The following is a 22,628-nucleotide window of genomic DNA, read 5'->3' on the forward strand; positions in this document are numbered from 1 at the left end:
GAGTAAGATGTATTGCGCTCATCCTTGGCCATTTAAATAACATGGTCTCACTCCGTATAAACCAACTTATAATATGAATGAAAAAATAACTATGGATCATGAAACAAGCGGGAATGGATAATCAATTTTTATCACTAATATTGTGGGAAAGACCAATAACTCTGAATGAGTTATGAAAGACTTTCTCTGCTCTGAACGGATATGTCTCTTTTTCAAGCAGTCCCCTTTTAGCACCATCTTAATAATAGAGGTTTTACATATTATATGTTGAGTTACACACATTAAAGCAAACATTTTTTTTCCGTCATATTTCTTTTTAAAATGAAGGAGCGTGAATTTCACACAGGTGGGCCGGCTGCGGGAGGCACTACACCGATGGAATAGAAAAGCCTTTGAGCTTTACAAACATGGGTTCAAATCAAGCTTAAGTAAGTGACAAGCGAAATGGGGCTATTGATTTCAATCTAGTCCCATTTGGCTACGGCAAAAATGCAGCACAAGTGTATCAGCACTTAAAGGGACACTGCCAGCTAAAAGATAGTGCTTCTGCTGGACAGCATCAGCAGCCTTATTTATACCGGTTGAGATTACTCAAGCTGGAAGACATCGAGAGTAAATTTATCCCCCTCTGTGTTGGGAGGTGTGGTTGTGCTTTTGGCCAGACAAGTACCCCAGTTCTCCTTTCCAGGCAGAGCACACGCAGAGCTTTCAGGAAGGTCAGGCCAGAAAAACGTTATTCTTGAGTCTTGTCTGTCGAAGGAACCCATAGACACGGAGTCAAAGCTCCTTGGCCATCAGATGAGGCAAGAGTTCAAACGTACCTGATCTTCCTAGCTACTCTGCATCCCTCTGCCCAGCATCCCACTTGGAAAACCACTCTCATGGAGTTCTTTTATCCACCTAATCCCACTCCCCTGGAGAACCTTTCCTGCTGCTGTTCAAAGACACTGTAGGGCTGAGTGGTTAGCTCTGTGGCTGCCCCTCTGCTTCCTTGCACTGGGAGACTTGTGTCAAAAGTTCAGCATCGCTAAATGTCATTTTGAGTGATTTTGTAGTTCTAGGTTAATAAACTGCCTAGCGTTGTGGAGGAGCTGAACGATGCCTTACTCCAGTTGCTACGGTGAACCCTTTTTCTTAACCATGCATATAAAATATGCGGTTCAGAATGATTCTCAATAGCCCTACATTTCCAGATTCAAATTTTTAATTAAACAGCATTTTCACTCTTCTAAATGGGCACACGCCTCTTCCAAGCAGCGGGACTTAAATCTCCCCAACCTCCGTGACTGCAACATCTCAAGCTCCACTCTGGCTATAGAGAAAAAAAATAGAAGAGAATAGTGAAGTACCATAACTTACAGAAAGCAAGCTCCCTGCAATTATTTTGTTATTAAATTACGTGGGGGGAAAAAAAAGTCTTAGCAATTCAAAGCATCTTCACAGAGATCCAGCTTCAATACTGTCTAATGATTATGTTAGGCTCTAATTTAGAAAGGCTGTTCCTCAGTTCAGGAGGGAAATAGAGTGAGACCTCCAACCCTGGTGAGAATGAGGATCATTATAAAAAAATTACTGGTGGTACTGTCTCCAATATAGCGTAAACACACATGTAAAAGGGTTGGATTGCTACTGCTGTTCTGAAAATGACTTTAAAACACATGCAATTAAGTGCTTTATACATACATAGATGGGTATTCTGGGACCTTCCTTGGTGCCATGGGAAGCCGAATGCCTGGATATTGCAGACATCACTTTTTGTGCCGTAGAGCGCTGAACTCCGTGTGTGCCCCCACTGAAACCACAATTTGCTGTAGTTTGAGACAAGGAGCACAGCGTAGAGGGTTTTGCTGGCTTTCACGAGAGTGGAGAAACAAGTCAGACACAGGGAGAATGAGGCAACTACTGATTTTACCTTTTGCTAAGGTACTTCTGCACGGGATCTGAAACAAAAGGCAGCTTTTGTTCCGGGCCCCATTCGGCACAGCACCCCGTGGTATCTATTGGTGGGGTGTCTGCCAGAGTGTTTCTGTCCGCTCCTATTTCTTCCCGCAGGCACCACGGTCTGTATCCCTCACGAGCCTGGCCGTGGCTTTCAGAATCATTCAATAAATCAACAGTTAAAAGGGAAGGGTAGACACGGGGAGCAGGTGCTTATTATCTGTGCATCTCTGGAGAAGAATAACCCACAGTGTATTTCCATGCCCATTTGAAATGGAATATGGCCATGACCCTGCAAGTGGCTCTGCCTGAATTGTTCTTGGCATCATGTTTTACTCCTAATATTTTCATTGTCTGCCTCCATCAGTTTTACCTCCCACTGTAGCATTAATTTTGTATGTGAATATGGAGGCTGCGCTTTAAATAATACAGCATATGCTTTTTATTTGCCACGTAGAATAATATTTTTTTGGCTGATTTATGTTCCACCTGGACAAAATTATTTTTTATGATGGGTTTATTTCATTTGTTCCCGCTTCCCCAAATGGGGGGAAAAAAAATCTTGTAAACCACCAATAATGATGAACATAGAAATCTGCTTTGAAATACAAATTTCCTGCAAAAACAGATCCTCTTCAACCACGCAAATGAAAAAATGCTGTTGTAATAATTTTAAGCTAGAAAACGCACGGTACTACTGAAGAGAGTAATCTTCAGGCTCTTTTCTCATCCCTCACACAATGGGAGCATGGAGAAATTATTCATATGGTTAGAGCATGGATTTAATTTAACTCTTTTCTGAACTTCATCAAGAAACAAAACCAGGATGAAAAACCTATGGTCTTTAGGTTTGCCGTTTTGCTGCAGAACTCCAGGGGCAAAGCCAAACCCGCTTCATTTCCAGTTTTCACAAGGGTTGTAGAAAAAGATGCTAGTTACAACTGAAAGGAGTTAATTGTCCTGGCAAGTGGTTGCATGGAGCTGATCTGGGGATTAGTCACAACAAAAATTATACGATGTAGCTTGTTTGGTATATATATCCCTGGAACAGACTGGCGGTATTTTTACGTTAATCTGTCACCTACAAAAATATTCATATCAACAGATTTATTAAGAAGATGCCTTATGTAATGCTTTGCACAATTAGTTCTGATTTTGACTTGCAGCTTTAGGTGCTTTTTGCAAAACAACCAAGTGTTAATCACACAAATCCATAATAGTCATTGCAGCAGAGAGCTCTGGTTCTATTTCTGGTTGTAATAGCCATCTTTAACCATAAAACATCCTCCAGCCAAAACCGCTTTTTAATGGGAGAGCGTACAATAAGAGCACACAACGTCTCCACGTCAGCTCTGAACTGCCAGGAAAAGTGAGAGACTGTTCAAGAGCAGCTTTCCTTTTAATACTGGATGTAACGAGAGAGTACTTCAACAAGAAAATCTTGCTGCTGCTAGTCCCATCCCAAAGCTCCCCAGTAGGTGGTAGAAATCCAAACTGATGTCAGGTCCTCTGCATCCCCTGGCAGCAACTGTAAGATCTGTTCTTGTGCAGCCCCTCTTCTCCCCAGACAGAGCTCTGTTCCCACTCTTTGTCCTGCCACATCCCAAGCACTTGTTCCACCAGCTAGCACAGAAAGCTTGGGCAAATCTAGTGCACATCTTTCCTGCTCCATCTTCTTCCAGTCACCGAGTTCAACATTTATTAAATAGCAAGACTGGGACTGAAAATCACATCACTGGTTGATACACGAGGGAAGGTAAACTATGGGACAGGTGTGTATTGGATTTGTTCCAACACTGTTCCTAGCCCTGGCCCCTTCCAAGCCAAACAGAGCTCACGTTCTTCCATCAGCTCCTTGGGATGAAGGCAGCTCCTGCAGGAATTGTAAGCCTGCAGACAAGAAGGGAGAACAGTGTAATAAAGCTACAGTAGATGGTGCTAGAAAGGTGCAAAAGACACAGCTAGTCATTTGAGGATACCTGCAAGATTTACCCCTAAGCTAAGCGGTTTAGAAAATGTGCAATTTAGATTTATCAGTTCAGGAGGGAGATTCAGATAAAAACAGTTGAGCCGCTGAGATTATTAAATGCAGAACCCTGCGCTGAGACAATGCCCGCGTTATCTCCCACACTGACTAAGGGGAAACAGGCCCCACAGCACCCAGGCAAGCATGCCAAAGGCAAGGTGCAGCAGGGTCTGGGAGGGAAGGGCAGGCAGAGGGCTACCCTGCCATCCCCACAGCGGGGACAGGCAGCATGGAAACTGCACACACGCTGCAGGCGATGCAATTCCTGATGTCAGTCCCACGTCCAAACTGCACACGTTACAGAAGGACGGCATTGTGTATTTACTCTGATGGATGCTGCACTCAGTGCATCACTTCGGTGCAGATTTGCTCGGTGTTTCAGTGCGTGTGCTGCCTCATCACAGAGATTAAAGGCTCTCTTCAGAGCCCAGTGTATTACACACAGATGTATAAATCAGGGCTTAATATATAATATTTGTCCATAAAAGTACATCACTGTGGCATTTGTTCTGATCTGTGCATATTAAATACTGTTACAGAAAGTCACAGGTTTACCGAGGATTATTTTGTTACGCCAAGCAAGTCCTCTCCCATTTTAAACAGGTATCTTATGTGTCAGAGTATGGATGCAATTGCAAAGGGGAAGGAGAAGGGTTTGTTCCTGACCCTGTGTGTGCTTTCATCTGTGGCCACTGCACAAAGACCTGCTATCCCTCACCTTGGCAGTAAGGATATTGAAAGGACCTCGTGGGAAACGCTGGTGGGGAGGTGTACTAGGCAGTGCTGAAAGGCCGATGCCCACCCCGCTGGCAGGTCTGCGAGCTCAGGCACAGCTGTGCCATATCTGGGCCACGACGTGCCCGCACCCAGGCCAGACCCAGCCAGGCAGGGCAGCGAGATGACACCGCGTGCCTCTAAAGAAGAAAATTGCATGATGTATTGTCACTCAGGAGCACCCGCTGGAGAGCTGTTCAGAGTGAGATTGCAGTCTCAGAGGAGGCTCTCATGCCTCTCGGTCACAGGGTTACTACGATGATGCAGTTGCTGCTTGTATGCAGGAGGTAGGAGGGATTTAAATGATGGCCGGAAAGAAAAGCTGGATCAAACCTCCACAAACCCTGTTCAGATTAACCCAGATTCCTAAGTCTCCAGCTTTGAGGGTCTTGAAACCAGCCTAATTGATTCTTTTCCCTTAAATAGAAGAAGAAAAATGCAAGGGGAAGGATGAAGTTTATACTACAGACAAGAGTTTACAAGCAGCGTTTAAGACTGAAGGGAAACAAAGCTCCCTAAAATCAGATTTTGTGTGGTCCAAAAGCCTCGATTCGACTCATGCCCGCTTAATATCAACACCTCCAGGCAGATTTCTCCGTGTTTGCTGAGAAGCAAGGGAGAGAAAATCAGACACAGTATTGCAGTATGACCCCCTTCATCCTCTTCATATTCAATGTCTTTTTTTTTTTCCTTGTAATTCCTATTACTAACCCAGGAAAAAAAAATCCCTCGGATCCCTGGTGCATCCTTGGAGCGGCTGCAGCCGCCTCGCAGATGACTAGGCACAACTGCTGCCGTGCCACCTAATGAGGAGCACGCATGCTGCACCAGGAGAGACTAATGAGGGAGCTACAGCCCACTTAGCCCTCTCCAGTAAATCCGTGTCTGCAACCCATGTTTTATTTATCAGGCTTATTATGGCAGCGCTAAGGAGCCATATGAAAGGGATCACCATTGTCCCAGGCACCGCACATCACAGTGCCTACTCTGACGGGCTTACAGTGGGAACAGATGAGGTTGGCAGAAGGTGGGGGAGAGGGAGGTAGCACACAAGCAGCACGAAGCACACCGCGGGCCGAGCACCGCTTGGGAGGGACTCCAGCCCTCCCTTCTAACAGCTTGAAGCTGAACTTGTGATTATTTCCAGGCACCAGGGTTTGGCAGGTTGCAAAGTGCAGAGCCGGACGGGTCTTTGCAGTCATCCCAGCACTGTGCTCCTGCTTGCAGCCAGGCTCCGGCTGCACGCCGCTGCCACGCCGCACCTCGCAGGCAGTGCGAGAGGATGGGTTTCCTTGGTTCGGAGTTTGGCACAGCCGCTCTGTTTCGGGGAGGGAAAGGACAGGAGAGAAGTGCTACGGGTGCACGCATCTGCCGTGCCACCCAACACGATGGATGCTCATCACGGGATCGAGTAAAAGTGCGTGGGAACGAGTGCATGGGAACAGAAGCACGGCGCTCACCGAGCCACGGTCTGCCTTGCAACGTCCACAACGAATCGCAAGTGGAAGTGAAATCCCCGACAGAGAACCGCTCTTACGAGGCCGGCCCAGCCGGCGTTCGCGGGCTCCATAGCGTACCTCGTCTTATTTTGCAAACACCACGCAGCGGAGCAACGCCCCGGGTGCAGAAACGCAGCGTGCACGCCGCCGCGCTTCCTTAACCCCGAAACAGCACACGAGCTTCCCTCGCTGCTCGGGGCGGCGAGATATAAGGCGCTCGCAGCTCACCCCCGTCCCGGGAACCGCGCGGTCAAACGGCACTGAGGACCGCTCGCATTGCCGCCTGCCCCGCGCGTGCGCACGCGCCGTTGCCCCGTTGCCACGGCAACGCGCTCCTCCCTCCCCGTGCCGCTCCGCCCCACGTGACTCGCGGCGGCTGTTACCAAGGACGCGCGGGCTGCGCGGAAGACCGGGTGGGGGTCGAGCTGGAACAGGGGGGGCGAGGAGGCATGGGGAGGGGGGGGGAGAAAACGCTTTTTCTCTGATCCTTGCTTCTGATTGGTTGAGGCCCCCCCGCTCGCTGATTGGGCGAGGGAGCGGAGGAGCGGGGCCGCCGATTGGCCGGGCGCGGAGGTGAGGCTGTGGGGTGATGCCGCCCTTCTGTCGGCCACTCTGGCCGGCGGACAAAGGGCCGCACACGCGGTTAGGGAGCCGGAGGGGGAGCGCGGCCGCGAGAGACGGGCACGCGGGGTGGGCGGGGCGGGCGGGCGGCAGCCAATGGGAGCGCGAGGAGAACGCAGGCTGCACGCGGGGCCCGCGTGTCCCCGCTGCCCGCCCGTCAGTCAGTCCGCCGCGGCGCTATAAATACGGCGCCGGGGATGGGAGCAGCGCTGCGGGCTGGCGGCGGCTGCGGAGAGAGCGGTGGGTGCCGGCTTTTGTCAGAGGGAGGCGGGGCGGGGAGGGGCGGCCTGAAGGCAAGAGGCCGCCGATAAAGCGGCGGGGCGGGAAGGCGGGCCGGCCTCAGCACGGCAGCGCAGCACCGCGCGTCCCCGCAGGGCTCCCCCGGGCGTGAGCGGAGCGGGGCCGGGCGGACCGCCACCATGCAGATCTGCGACTCGTCCAGCCAGAAGTACTCCCTGTTCAACGCCATGAACCGCTTCATCGGCGCCGTCAACAACATGGACCAGACGGTGATGGTGCCCAGCCTGCTGCGGGACGTGCCGCTGCTGCTGGGAGAGCTGGACGCGGCCGGAGCCGTGTGCCCCGAGCGGGAGCCCGGCCCCGCGGGAGCGTACTTCTCGCGGCGGGACATGTACAGCCACTACGTGCTGCTCAAGTCCATCCGCAACGACATCGAGTGGGGCGTGGTGCAGCAGGCGGCCGGCGAGGAGGCGGCCCGCAAGAAGGACAAGCTGGGCGGCGGGCCCGCCGAGGACGACGAGGCCGAGGAGGACCTGGAGCAGCAGTTCCACTACCACCTGAGCGGCCTGCACAGCGTGCTCTCCAAGCTCACCCGCAAGGCCAACGTGCTCACCAACCGCTACAAGCAGGAGATCGGCTTCGGAAGCTGGGGGCAGTGAGCCCTTCTTGGTTTCTTTTTGTTTGTTTTTTTTATCGACGCACAAACGAGAGAGGTGTAAATTAATCGATACTAGCTCATTCATTTCTGTTTGTCCGTTGTTTTGTACGGGCTGCTTGCTGAGCCTGTGGCTGGCCCGTCTGAGGCTCAACACGAGCCCATGAAAGCAAGGGGACCCCGGCACGGTGCCTGATCCCAGCACGGTGCCTGACCCCGCGGTGTTGGCTGGCAGGGTGAAGGGCTCCAGGTTGTACATGCGCTAAAGTCTATTTAAAACTGTTTTTTTGGGTTTTTTTACTCAGATGTAGAGTATATTCTAAAATAAAATGCGAATGTATTGACTAAAAGTGACCTAACTTTTTGGTATGATTTATGTTTCGTTAATTAAATGATATTTTTAACATCAGAAGTTCAGCTGTTGTTCTTCTTTTGGGTGCTGCTTTAACAGAAATGCCTTCGTATGTGTGAGATACGGTGTTCCTGTTCTTTGTTTTCCCCTTTCTCCAAAGGGAGCATCGGTAGCAGTGGTGCTGGGAAGCTCTAAAACTGACAGATGAGTGAGCCTGAGTGCACTGCGCATGGCCTGATGCTGGCAGGATCTCTGTGCTATGGGTGTGGATGAGCAGCAGCATGAAGGTCAGTGCCTCTAGCAAAAATCTGAGAAGAGTCCTGTCTGCTTGTAGGCAGCAATTCAAGGGGCTGGAGTGAAGCTGAGGAGTGACTTGTTTTCCAGGAGGTAACTCAGTGCACTGTGCATGAGGTGCTCTTTTCTCTCCCTCACAGTAAGTCTGGGACACTTGCCTCTCCCATCCCCTCTGCTCCTCAGTAATCCGCCGTGGTGACTAGAAGTTAATTGGGTTTATGTTAGGCAAATCTTATTGCTTTCATTCTACTTTTTTTTTCCATTTGCTGAAGTCAGTGTGCCTTAGAATTGGGTTTCTGTATTGTGTTTGCTGCATAGGACCAAGTAAAGGCTTGATGGGCAGTAAGCTCTTAAGAGAAAAGTGTATTTGGTAACTACGGTAAAATATTTGTGTATCCCAGAGTGTAACTTCATTAAATAGGCACCTCGTTCTGTAAAGTACGTTGTTTTCAGGCACTGAAATACTAAGTTTGTGAATGCACTGAAATTTCACTCTGTATGATTGCCCTCAGATGTAGGGCTTGTTTGTTTTTCTTTCTTTTGGCTTCAAGGATAAGGCTTCTTGTTTTGCTTGCATTGTGTTCCCTAGCATATGTGTTTTTTTTTTTTCAGCTCAAGTGTTAGCACACTGCAGCAAAGCATAAGTACTCCAAACCTGGTACTAGTTGATGTGTTAGTACAGCAAAAAGAATGAGCCTATGGGTTTGCTTAAAACGTTTTTAGAAGGCTTTCCCTTCTAAGGTAAAGAAGAAACTTAAGGCTGAATGATTTAGCGTAGCGATGATTTCTCTTACTGGTAGTGTTTTTAAACACTCCCCACCTCTTGGGAAGATGCCAGGTGAAAATCAGGAACAGAGGGATTTCCCTGGTTCCCTTTTGCTTGCCAGCACTGTTGTAGTCTGTGCGGCCTATCAGATGCAATGCCTTACGTGGGGTGATGTTTTTCTCTCCCGAATGTTGACGGTGAGAGGAAGAAAGAACTTGTTGAGTTCTGTAGCTCGCTCCTGCCTTGCACTCTGCTAGCCAAAAGCCACATTACTACCTGGTTCAGAAGTGCTTGTAAAACCCTGAACTGAGCCAGCTAATGCTGTGACAACATTGCTCCTTTTGAGCTCCTGCTAACTTCTCTTAAATCCATGCAGTGCTGTCGAAGTGTTGCACAAGAGGCACCGGGTGCTGAATTAAATGGTGAGTAACATTAGGAAAGCACTCATTTGCCTTAGTGCAGCATCAGTGTGAGTGTGGTGTTTGTTCTGCTTGCATTCTAAAAAGGGGCAATTTTCAGTGAAAGAGAAACGAAATGCTGACGGTTATTTGGTAGCGAAGGAGATACTCTTAGAAATGCAGCTGTGGATAGCAGAGAACATGGTTCTAGCTGGATGATGCTGCCCTTTGAGGGTTTGTGCCACGTGGGTTATGCCTTGCTTGCCTTGCTGTTCTTGGGCTGTTCCTGCCTGCGGCCTGACCCATCTGGATTCAGACAGCACAAGAAATGGCTGAGACGTGTGACAATGAGCCAGTGGAGGGAATGCTTTGGAATTCTCCTTTTCTGAAGTCATCTGAGAGGATCAAGAAAATAACCTCACGATGCAGGGGAAGGAAAGTAATAGATATAAACAGAGGGGTGTATCATGTAAAGGACAAGGAAGGGAGCTGCTGTTGGCTGGCACTGCTGAGGAAAACAACTTGCATAAAATATGGTCAGGCAATTACACAAACACTAGCAGCTGACTGCAGTAAGCGAAGATGAAATGGCAAAGTTTTCATGCTTGCATTTTGTGCTAGATGCTGAACTGGGAACAATTTCCATCAGTGGTGCTGGATAATAAATTCATTATTAGGAGTAGCATTTTCTTCTGAAAGACTGCTTATCTTCAGGTCCAACTGATCGGATACTAAGTCCCACAGGCTTATTATAACTATAATCATTAAAGCAATTCTGATAGCTGTAGGTGATAATGAAACATGACGCAAATCTGACTTTAAAATATCTTAATGATGTCAAATGTTTTGATCTGTGTCTTCCCTTCCAAGCCATCCTTGAACAGAAAGTCAACTTGCAGAACTACAGCAGCTGTGTGCAAAGCAGTGGAACAAATGGAAGCACTGTGAGAAGCAGCTGTAATTTTTAGCTCACCAAAATTAAACAGATTCAGTATACAGTAAGCTAGGCATCAGTGGGGTAATAAATAAAGATGAGATTCAGGACAGTTTGCACTTAGAAATGGACTATGCCTGAAGGTATCTGGCAGCCAAGGGGTCTCAAGGACATTCTTCATTGGATGCATCGGTTTAATGTATAGAAGTACTGTTAAGTATTTGTCATTACAGTTTATGGGTTAACTCTCGGCTATATGTACACAAAAGAACAGGACAAACTGGGATAAAGCCAGTTTGGTCTCCTAGCACTGTATGTATATCTGTGTGAGACAAGGGTGCTGGGCAGTTGGGCTACGGAAAGAACTGCTGGCCTGAATGGAGGACAGCTCTGTGCTGAGTCACCTCTTTGCACCATTGGGTCTTTTCCATTCCCTGCCAGAGATGAGCTGCTGTACCTGTTGCTGCTCAGGAGCAGCTAAGAAGCCCAAGATCAGCTCTCTGAGCTCTGCATTGGCAGACCCTCCTGCTGGGTGGGCTGCATTTCTCTTCAGACTCCTCTCTGCTGAGCAGGGTCCTTCTGCTGCTGCAAAGGGCTCGCTGTGGTCAGCGCCAGTGGGAAAGAGGTGGCTGAGGCTGGGTCAGGCTAGGCTGTCATCTTTCTGTTTCTCTAAAAGCTTTTTCTTGCTAAAGGTATTTAACAAAGCAAGATACTTCTGTTTCTGTGGTTTGTTCTCTTTCCTTTCCCAGGAACTTGCATAGAAAAAAATACATCAGTGTAACTTCCCTGAGAGATGTGCTACCATTAGTGTCTAGATGGAAGGTTGTATTAGGACCTCATTATTATGGAGTTAAGATCTGCACCCTGTGCTCCTCTTTGTGCCTTTTTGTCTTATCTCTCCTGTGAAAAAGTCAGCAGTGATTTCTCCTGCAGACTTGCTTCTCTGGAACCCTGAGAAAGGGAGGGGAATTGTCTGGTAGCACTGCTTTTTATTATTTGTATCTCGCTAGCAGTGTGCCAGGTGCTATATTCCAAAGAGCTCAAAGATCTTAGATGATAATATGCACAGGGGAAGAAACAAGACCATGTTGGATAGCAGACCTGCTGTAAAATCTGAGCGGAGTGCCAGCAAGGTTTGCACTTCAAATGCAGTTCCAGCTTTGCATCCATTTTTCTGTTATTTGTCGTTGTCACCTTCAGACGAACAGAAATACCCAAATGTTTTAGTGCTGTAGCTGCAGAATCATTTTTGCTCTAGACCACAGACTTGCATGACTGGTTTAGGTCAAAATTAGTATTAAGGAATTAAATTATATACTCCTTTCCAAAAGGAAATTTGCAAATAGGAATGCAGTAATTGTATTCCTTCTTGTTAGCAGCCAACTGCCAGAATCAACACCCTTTATAAGAAGTAATATTCCTTCTACTGTCAGACAGACTTACACTTACTTGATCCAGAGGGAAGGAATGAGGAAAACAGCTTCTAGTTCTTGTGCTTGTGAGTTTTGTTCTGTAAGAGATGTCACGGAAGAAGCTTGGAGAGATAACAAGGGCCTGTGTATTAAATCACAGGGCAGCAAATGAGCCTGCCTAATGATGTTTGTAAGGTTTGTCATAGTACCAATTAGGGTGTTGTACCTTTTTATCATGTTTATCTACATACATATGAATCTAATGTAATTCTTTTTTCTTTGTTCTGCTCTGTTTTCCCTTAGCAACTGCAGGCTGCAAACAGAGTTGACATCCCACAGACGTAGACGCAGTCCTTAGGACTGAGCCTATTCAAACACATCTCCCATTTCATTTGTGTTTGAACTAGAAAGGCAGACAGGGTGTCTGCGGCAACAATTCAGAGTGCAGCACAGCAGCATTGCAATCCCCTTGCTGTTGGATTGTAGCTTTGTCACTGACATGTCAAAGGAAGGGGAATAGTGGAGCACCCTCTCCCTGCTCCTGAGCAGCAGGGCTGCTGCCCATGCACAAAGGCTTTGCCCCAAGTACGGAGCAGAAGAGACTGATCAGAGAGGCCCATGCTGACAGCATTTGTGGTTTATCACAGCACCTGGAGGCAGATTAGAGACCTGCCAAGTCAGCACTTGTCTGCCAACAAGTAGATGTGGCATGGATGGAGGCTGCATGAGTGCCGAGATTAGATACGCTGGATAGACTACACCCCTTTAGTTTTTTCTATGGGTTTATAGGAAACCTGGCTGGCCAGCTGCTTTCACTTACACCACATTCAACTGTGACTTTATTGACATCTGAGAGTGATTTTTTTTTTTCAGGTGTGAAGAAAGTTTTAGCTTTCCAATATTTCAGTGTAACATTCTGTTCCCTATGTCTCTTCTGCAGGTAGATGATCTAAATGCAGACCCAAGGAGACAGAAGGTTCTAATTAGACATACTTCAGCAAAAGCTTTTTTTTTTTTTTAAGACTTAATATCTATACATCTGAGGTATTGTGTTTCATCTTACTCAAATTTCCTGTCAGCACAAAAAGAGGAATGAGTGTGCTCCCCTGGAAGTCTGGAACTGAAGGTTGGTTTTCTTCAGTTTTCAAGTAGGATAAGAAACCTGCAGGACATCATGCATTTTGTTCATTTAGTTTATGTTTTGTTCTTATTATCAGATCATTTTGAAATGGGAGTGCATATATCTCTCATAGCATGTACTTCTTGAGCCTGGCCATATGCAACTAACTGAAGAGCTATGTGAATGTGCACAGGTTTGAGTATGTTGACAGGTACTACAGGGCTGCTTGGCTTTTTTGCAGGGCTAGGTACAAAACTGCCCATTTACAATGCTGAAGCAGACAAAGCTACCAACTCAACAGAGAGATCAAACTCACCCGCTACAAAGGAGCCTGAACCTGCAGCTGTGAGCAGCCTTCAAGAGCAAACTGCCATGGTCTTTCCTTCAGCCAATCCCCACTGACCTCACGCATTTTTTATTTTTAATCTGAGTATTTGATATCAAGTGACACTCAGGATGGCCCAAACCACCTTCCTTGGCCACTGCTTGCTTGCTCTGGCTGCCTGTTCCCTTCTCTTCACATGCTCTCTGAAGGTCATTTCCCCTAGGGCTTTGGCCATTCCCTTCCTCAGCTCTGAGGTTTTTCTTCACTGAAATTCCTGGTAAACCAATCTCATTTCACTACCTGGGAAGATGTCAGTTGTGAATCCAACTGCAAGAGGTAATAACAGCATGTTAAGTGATCTCATGATATTTCCTTGTTTGAATCATGTAATTAAACCTGGCCTCTTTTATTAAGCCAGTGTTTCTGATGTGGGGGCCCTATGTTTTTGAAAACATCTTAAGAATGATGGCTGATTACTGGTCCATATTTTTACCTACATCAGAGTGCTGTTTAGATGGCACAGCCTTCATAGAATCATGGAATATCACAAGTTGGAAGGGACTCATAGGGATCATCCAGTCCAACTCCTGCCTCTGCACGGGACCACCTAAAAATTGGACCATAAATCATCATCATACCAAATGCATTCCTGACGCTGACAGCGTAATGCAAAAATGGTCTCATGTAAACAAGCAGAGAAATCTGGTTCTAATGAAGCAGAAGATGGATTACTTTCAGCTTTCACTGCTATTGTTCTTACAATACTTAGCAAAAGCTAAAATAATTCCATGTCTAGGTGAATGTAGGCCTCTAAGTCTTATAAATAAGACCAAACTAAGAACACATGTGCCATATCAAAAGGCTGTGAATGTTAAGACTGCAGCTGTTTCTTGAGTGGCTTCGCAGCACCAGGAGGGCTGGTCTTGCCCTGTCCCCTGTCCTGTACCATCTTACTCCTGCAGCCATGCAGTTACTGGACAAGGGAACTGATCCAGCTGAAAATTAGCATGCACAAAAAAGCTTCCAGCTGTAATAATTTCCTCATTCAGCAGAACATGTGGCTGCATTAGCAGTGGTGCCAGTGCAGAGGAAGGATTGGGAACACGCTGCTGGGAGGCAGAGCAGGACCTCCCCTGCTACCAGCTGCTTTCATGTTGATAGTGTTAAGTTGTGAAAGCTTTGTCTGAGTCTGTCTTCAAAAGACATTTATATGCTGATGAGTCTGAGTCTCACTGAAACTGGCAGCTGCTCAGGTGAGATCTGGAGAAGGACTTGGATACCTTCATACACTCACAGTGGTCATCACAAAGAGGGATAGTCTTTAAGGCCAAGATACTCCTTTGGAGCACAGCCAACAGCTTAGCTATCGCCCTGCCACCACTGCCAGATGGCTTCCCAGCATCTGCCTGAGGGATGGCTGCGATGCACAATGTCCCAGCTCCTTGGAGAGTACCTTAACCATGGAGCTGCAGGGTGTTATGGGTCAGCAATGCCAAGTATGCTGTAGTAGCAATTATGCTTGGTATGGAAGGCTTTAATATTTATGGAGTACATGGGAGAGAAAGAGAAAAGAGCAATGAGAATGCTGGGTTCATCTCTTGTGAAGGCTCTAACACATGCCAAGTCCCAGGTCTGGGCATGGGGATTGGAACCCAGGACTTGCCCTCCCTGCCAGCACCTTGACCACAAGATCTGCCTTTCTCTCTAATTAAAGGATGCCATGCAAAATAATGCCCTAACTGGAGGGCTGGGAGCCAGGTAAGCAGGTTGGTCCAGAAAGGACTGGAACCACTTGTCAAAGAACTTGCGAGGTGAGCTGGGAGGACTGGTCTCCACCAGAACCCAAGAGTTGCTAGTGGGTAAAAAGACAAAGTATTTTGTGGGGAGGCCACTGACAAGGGTGAAACCTTTACTCTTGAGGTTGATGATTCAGGAGATTGCAGATCTTGGCACAGCTCTTTCCTTTCTGGCATGGCTCATTTCCCGTGGGAGATGGCATCTGGTTGTGCTGCAGGAGTAACCAAACTTATCTTGCTTCTACACTTTGCCCAGTTATCTCCACTGGGCTGATGCACAGCACTGGCTTTGCCAACCAGTCTCCCTCCCCATCTTTTCCCTGTGGTACTTGTGTCTTGCCATGCCCAGCTCCACCTCTCCTCCTCTTCTTGTTGAGCACTCACCTGGAAAAAACAGCAGGGTGCAGGCAGGATCTTGTACCATCAGGACAGAGTAGAAGGCATTGTCTGCTTATTTTGTCTTGCAGACTCTTTCTGGAAGAAGTGCTGAGTGCTTCAGTGCTTGCAAGAATATGATGCTTTTGTTAGGCCATAAACAACAGTTTAGACATTGGGAACTTTGGAGTGAAAAAATTAAATACCTACAGACTTTGGTACTGTTGTGGTTCGATGGCTGAAGAACAGGCCCAGGAACTGCTGTGGAGGGCTAGGCAGCCCTGACCAACCTTATTTTCCTGCGGAAAACAGCAGAGGAGAACGTTGTTCACCAGCCCCTTGTCTGATGTAGAATCAGCACAAAGGGTTCAGAAGATGCCTTTGAGGCCACGATGCTCCCTTGGCCTACATCTACATAATAGTGACTTCACTAGAAAGTCTTGGGGGAAAGTTCCCATCTCGCATGCAGGCTGGGGCCCTCACCCTGTGCTGAACCCAACACACGCAGGGTAAGGGCGCTGAGGTTCCTGTCCCCAGCCTGTCCCTCCAGGCTGCTTTGGTCAGGGCTCTTGTGGTGCCCTCCATGGCAAGGGCTGGGGTTCTGGGGCACTCGTTCTTCTCTTCCTCGAGGCTTCCTCCTCCATGAAAGCTATGCTCAGTGGAGACGAGCAATCAGGCTCTGAAACACTGTTTTTGACTGCTTATTTTGGACAGGATCCCTTTCTATTAGCATTGATTCAACCATTGTTTGTATACCCATCTGGAAGAGGAACTTCCCTTGCTTTCTTTTTGCCTTTCATGTGGTGCTGCAGCTGAAAGCAGGGAAGAGCGGGCACCATCCAATGGACCTGCTGTCTGCAGGCTGTTAGCACGTATCATGAGGAACACAGCATGGCTGCCTTTGATGATTGGTAATTCGGTGTCTGTTGGCTGAGTTACGGGCCGTCTTGTTTGCATTCAGTTACCCCAGAGGACATGGGCGGGTTTATGTGACAGCATTCTAGTTATAAAAAAAAAACAAAACACGTGGTCCATCCCCAGCACACAAGGGTAAGAACCCCTGCATGACTTGTGCAGTCTGAGCACTTACTCACAGTTCATCTTTTCAGATCTAGAGAAACTTCTTCACTTTTCTTTACTTCCCTTTCCTTAACTGTTGTTGAAGGAACAAGAACGAGGCACCTTTGCTCCAGCCTCAAGGCAGCAGATGAAAGTAGTAAGGAGCGATAATACAAAGACATGTGGAGCAAAGTTAAGTATAGGTGCCATCTGTTAACTAATGTCACAGAGATGGTGAGCTTTCTTCAGCCTCAGTTCTCTCTGATTTCTCTGTTGAGGAAGCAAAAATTCCTCTCTGAAGTCCTTTCCATTACTTGTGAGAGGCAAGGATGTATGGAGATATATAAGTATCCCTCAGTTTCCACTAGGAAATCAAGATGCTCTTATGGAGGGAAAGAAAAGCACCCTAAGATGCACTGAGAATATGGCATATGATCTGTCTCTTTGGCTGGTGTCCCTTCAGTTCACTGTACTGTGTAAAAGCAGCCTGTGGGCACTGCAGGAAAGCTATACTTTGCCACTTGGAGCATAGGGGAGTTTCTGAAGATGCTTCCTAAACTGTGTTCTGTGATGCAACTAGTCTCCAGAACTACATTAATGCACAAACTCTTTGGTTTAAAGTTTGATGTGTGGAGATTGCCAAGTCATCAATCCAGAAAGGGAAGACACTGTTTCAGGAAAGAGAAAATATATTCTCATTTCTAATCAGATGGAAGTGCTAATTTCTAGGAAACCACAATTTCTCTGAATTGGCAGATCTGTGTTTCTCAGCATAAAGAAGACAGTGTTATATACTGCTACTTTGCCAGCAGACATGCTGCCTTGGTTACTAAAAATATATACAGCATTTTATTTGACAAGTGGTAAAAATCTACTATATTGCTCTTTACCATTCTAATTTTAGGCAACTGATGTCATGTATGTGTAGCATACCCTCACTATGCAGCCTGTAGTAGATAGTATTAGCAATCAAGAGAGGGGAAATAGTGTCAGTTGAATTTTTCATTGTTTCCATATTAGCTCCTGCTTCAGGAAAGGATGAGAAATGCAACTTATGGGGGCCTAATTCTGATGGCAAGAACATTATGGAAAATACACATCATTTACTAGGAATACAATTAACAAATTGTGGTGACTAGATAGGACAAACCAAGGCAATTTTCATTTACTATCATAACTGATTTAACAGAACATTGCCAATTTGCATTTAGGTTAATTAACAGATTTTGAATAATTTTCTACAACTCTGTTTCTCTTTCCTTCCTTCTCCTTCTACATGCTTCTTTATTCCTCTCTCTTTCCTTTTCCTTTTTAAAAAAGCCGTCTGTCAGCTCAGGGTGCTTTTGTTGCATGCATTTTCTGCACTTATCCCCTGTGCTCTGGAGCAGTGCTTGCTTGCAGCAGCAGAGCCAGCCCAGGCTGGAAGCACGCCTTCTGAAAGATGTGTGCAGACTGACCCTCTCCATTACACTTGAAAAGTCACAGCTGTCGGGTGAAGTCCCCAGTGACTGGAAAAAGAGAAACATCACTCCCATGTTTAAGAATGGGAGAAAGAAGACCTGGGGAACTAGAGGCCGGCAAGCCTTACATCTGTGCCTACAGAGGTCATGAATTAGATCCTCCTGGATGAGAAGCTAAGCCACATGTGAGATGACAAGGTGATCCAAGACAGCCAGCCTGGCTTCACCAAGGGCAGGTCATAACTCACCAATATGGTGGCCTTCTATGATGGAATGATGGCACTGGTGGGCAAAGGAAGTGTAACAAATGTCATCCAAGTAGGCTTGTGCAAGGCCTTCGGCAGTTCCACACCATATTCTTATCTCTAAATTGAAGAGAGATGGATTTGAAGGATGGACTGTTCAGTGAATGAAGAATTGGCTGGATAGTTGTAGCCAGAGGGTTGTTGTCAATGGCTAGGTGCAAGCCAGTCACAAGTAGTGTCCTCATTGTGGTCTTCCAATACTTGAAAGAAGCTTACAAGCACAAGGGAGACTGACTATTGTACACAGGTAGATAGTGATAGGACAAGGGTGAATAGATTTAAACTGAAAAAAGGGGAGGTTTAAGTTAGATGTTAGGAGGAGTTTTTCACTCAGAGCGTGGTGAGGCACTGGAACAGGCTGCCCAGAGGAATTGTGGATGCCTCATCCCTGGAGGTGTTCAAGGCCAGGCATGACTAATTGCTTGACCTAATGGTCACTGCAGGGGGATTGGAACTAGATGATCCTTGAGGTCCCTTCCAAGCCAAACCATTCTGTGCTTCTATGATCCCATCTTTGTCTGTCTTACATTGTGGGACTGAAGACATTCCCAAGCCTTCAGCCCTGCGGAAAGACTGGGGACTCCAATAAGGGCATCTCTGTGTCTTCTGGTTTTATGGAAGTATTGAGGACATAGAGAAGCAGGGTCCAGTTCTTTTTACTACTCTCAGGGCTATCAAATCCCTCTCAGATCTGAATGTGATTCTGCTGTGATTCAGTTTGGGTAAAGCAGAAATCCTACATTTCTGTTTTATTTCCTAGAATAGCACAGATGTTTGGGGAAAGCAGGGACTGTGGGAAAGTGGCTTTCTTATGAACTACGGGAAATAAATTGCTGAAATCATAAAGAGTGGATCCTCCTTTACCCTGTTCTCTAGGTCAACCCCTGAAGAACCACTCGGGGGAGTGCTGATTTGTTTTAGGGAAATGCAAATTTCAAAGGAGATCCTGATTACATGGGAGAATATGACATTGCAGGTAATATGGGCTTTAATTCCTTTATGACTCTTTAATTTTATTATTATTTAATTATTAATTCATAATATGATTCTTTAATTCCTTTCTCTTCTACAAACCTCTCCCACATCCATTTCCTTTTCCACACTTCCTTTTGCAACCCCTCTTGTCCCATGTCCTGCTTTCCATTGACATAGAAATAATCTTATCAGGCTTCATGTCCTCTTTTGGGAAACAGAGACAGTAAAGCTCTCATGTATTTAAAAGAGTGTGTGCTAACTATGGTTTTCTGTAACCCACATCCCTGGCTCTCTGTTCCTCCGAGACATCTAGGGATGTGGAAGGAAGAGACAGAACTACCGGAAAAAAACACACATCAATCTTTTCAGCACAGTATGAAAAGGCAAGGGGGGAGAAGGAGAGAGATTCTAATCTTAATATGTATTAGGTGCTCACAGTACAACAGCAGTGGGTGTGGACTGGAAAGCTCAATAGCAGCTAGATGGTAGATTAGGCAGCTTGTTTGTCTTGTGATGGATAGATGAAAAAGTGGAGGAGAGAAGCAAGGAGGGGCTGGAGTAGGATGGTGTGCAGTGAGCACAGGCTCACTTGCAAGTTCAGGCAAAGTGCAGGGAATAAAGAGGCTGAAACAGGAACCAGGATGTGGAGGACAGAAAGAGAACACAGCAACCCCCCACACCCAACACACCCTCACCCCCCCCCCCCAAAAAAAAGAAGATGTGAAGATGAAAGCCATGGGAGGTAGGCCATGTCCTATTAAAGCTGACAGCATTACTCTTTAAAGATAGCAGGTCTGGCTGACAGATTTTGAAATAGGACAGAAGAAGGGAAGGAAAACTGATAAACAGAAGACAGGCAAAAAGGAAGAACGAGGAGAAGGAGTAAGCTAAAACAGAATTAGAGAAGAAAGAGTGTTGAAAATGAGTACTGAGAAGCATGCTTCGTCTGTGGGAAATATGCTGGAAAAGGGCAGGGACATTGAAATGAGAGCAAAAAAAAAGTGCATGAGATCATTTAATGATTTCAGAGTCCTGGCTGTGGAGTGAAGGCCTTGCGAAAATCCTGTGGCCCATGTGAAAATGTAGATGGGAGAAAAATTGTTATAAACTATAAAATGTATGATTTTACGCCCATTAGATGTGGCACCACTTTTAAGTGTTACACTCCTGAAGCAAAGCAGGCTGGTCAAGTGTCCTGAGAAGTGGGGTAAGAAAGATGAAGAATAGCAAGTATAAGGGCTATGACGCATGGTTTTCTATGGATCTGCGTCTTGGCCTTGACTGACTATGGAAACAAAAGCTTCAACTGAAGCTCTCCCAGAGTCTGGGACATCATGAGGTCCGTCTGCATTGTGCTTCTTCTGGCATGTGAGCTCCTTCCTGGCAAAGAGTGACTGTGTGCTTCTTCTTCATCTCAAGGAGAGTACTGACACTGTGTCAGTCTCTGTTCCCTCTGTCTCCCCGTTTCTGGAAGGGAAGCATGCAATGATGCATGCGCCATGCTGCTCCAGGTCTCCCAGCACACCCACCCCCAAGGCACATACAGCCCAGGAGGTAGTGTGGGGCGCTGCCCTGGAAACACCAGCTCCTTTCTCAAACCTTGTTAACCTGGGCTGATGGTTCAAAAATCTTCCAGGGAGACCCAGAGATTCATGGACACCCAAAGCAAAATCATGTAGTTGCATTTTCTTGTGCGTGTGTGTATGTAGGAAGTGTAAGCAAGACCCATGCCTGGGGGCAATGCTCTGGTTTTACTCCTGCTGCTCATCTGCTCCTCCAGGGCCAGATCAATAATGCTCCAGTGGGAAAGCATCAGCTCCAGCTCTCCATGTCATACAATGCAGCCCAGGGGGAAACGCTTAGCCTGGCTGTTCAGAACTGCTGAAACAACCACAGCCAGGCTCCTGCCACTAAGAATACCACCCCAGCACCTCACTGACTGGCACAGCAGCTTGCACCCCTGCAGAAGGAAACCTGCTGTGACACAGGGGTGCTCCTGCTGAGTCGAGGTGCTTTTCCAAGCACTTTGTCTTCCCCTCTGTGCATTTTCGTGACACAAGCAGGTGTTGATGAGATTATTTTATTTTTCTGCTCAGTACTGTAGCAGGCAGCAATGGGAGTGGTTCATGGATCTTTGCTCTTGCAGCTCCCGGTGCTCAACCCAAGGCTTAAAACGCATCCACAACAGGAAAGGAGGATCTTATAAAGACAGGGCCCAAAGCTCTAATAAACACAGTAGGTTTATGACAACACACTTTGAAGAAACAAATTCAAGAAGATAAACATACTGCATTACATATGCTTCTTGAAACTCACTGTAATGCTGGAAGCATTCGGTGCATAGACATCAGGGTGAAAAAAAGGATATTCCCAAGCCTTGTTTCCTTGTTTCCCCCAAACTACAGCCCCTCTGGGCACAGCCAGCGTGAGTGGCACAGGATGCCTGCCCTGACCCTCAGGGCTTCATCCCAGGTGCCAAGAGGAGATTTAAAGCCCTCAGGGCTTCTCTAAAGTGGCAAAATAAAGACGCACGGGGTTTTTGGCCATCAACAGCTTTAAATCCATTAATTATTTTTTCCTAGCTCATTACAGACTAGGAATTGCATTGTGCATATACAGCACAGATTCCCCAAGGTTGGCTTTTTTGCTTTGTTTCCAGCTGTAGTGCATTTTGTTCACTGTTCTTCAGTTTGTTTACAGATTCTCAGCTTTTTTACAAATTCAAGTGCCTCTTATTCTGTGCTCCTCCCTTTCCGTTCTCCCCCTGCTCCCAAAAACATACCAGCCTGCATTCTTTTAGTCTGAATCTCAGTTTATTACTGCCTTTTTAGGAGCATGTTTTTCCCTAAGGCTCACTGAAAGAGAGCTGTCCGCTAGGTCTGGTGGATGAGGATGTTTTCCTCCTGTTGGGAAGGACTTGATCTTTTTCCTTGTGGCAGACTTAAGACTGCTGAAAACATAATGTGCTAATTTTTTTTCATCACTCTGGTTTCAAATTGTTCTGAAGAAAAGGGAAGGGAAGGGAAGGGAAGGGAAGGGAAGGGAAGGGAAGGGAAGGGAAGGGAAGGGAAGGGAAGGGAAGGGAAGGGAAGGGAAGGGAAGGGAAGGGAAGGGAAGGGAAGGGAAGGGAAGGGAAGGGAAGGGAAGGGAAGGGAAGGGAAGGGAAGGGAAGGGAAGGGAAGGGAAGGGAAGGGAAGGGAAGGGAAGGGAAGGGAAGGGAAGGGAAGGGAAGGGAAGGGAAGGGAAGGGAAGGGAAGGGAAGGGAAGGGAAGGGAAGGGGAAAGCCTGAACAATACACGGAATG

At 46.9% G+C, this 22,628-nt stretch overlaps 1 protein-coding gene across 1 annotated transcript; it reads left to right on the forward strand.

Moving 5' to 3' along the window:
- Nucleotides 1-7,141: 7,141 nt before the first annotated feature.
- MID1IP1 (MID1 interacting protein 1) lies at nucleotides 7,142-7,951 on the forward strand. The gene has a single exon (XM_065744002.1). It carries the CDS (start codon nucleotides 7,278-7,280, stop codon nucleotides 7,755-7,757), a length of 480 nt encoding a protein of 159 aa, XP_065600074.1. The 5' UTR covers nucleotides 7,142-7,277; the 3' UTR covers nucleotides 7,758-7,951.
- Nucleotides 7,952-22,628: the final 14,677 nt, after the last annotated feature.

This window comes from Cyrtonyx montezumae, unplaced genomic scaffold (genome assembly GCF_038088225.1).
Source record: "Cyrtonyx montezumae isolate F1298 unplaced genomic scaffold, pur_monq_1.0 scaffold_3, whole genome shotgun sequence".
Classification (NCBI taxonomy): domain Eukaryota; kingdom Metazoa; phylum Chordata; class Aves; order Galliformes; family Odontophoridae; genus Cyrtonyx; species Cyrtonyx montezumae.

Bases quoted from the DNA above. Each gene is read 5' to 3' on its own strand.
- MID1IP1 (XM_065744002.1), top strand. From the start codon at position 7,278: ATGCAGATCTGCGACTCGTCCAGCCAGAAGTACTCCCTGTTCAACGCC.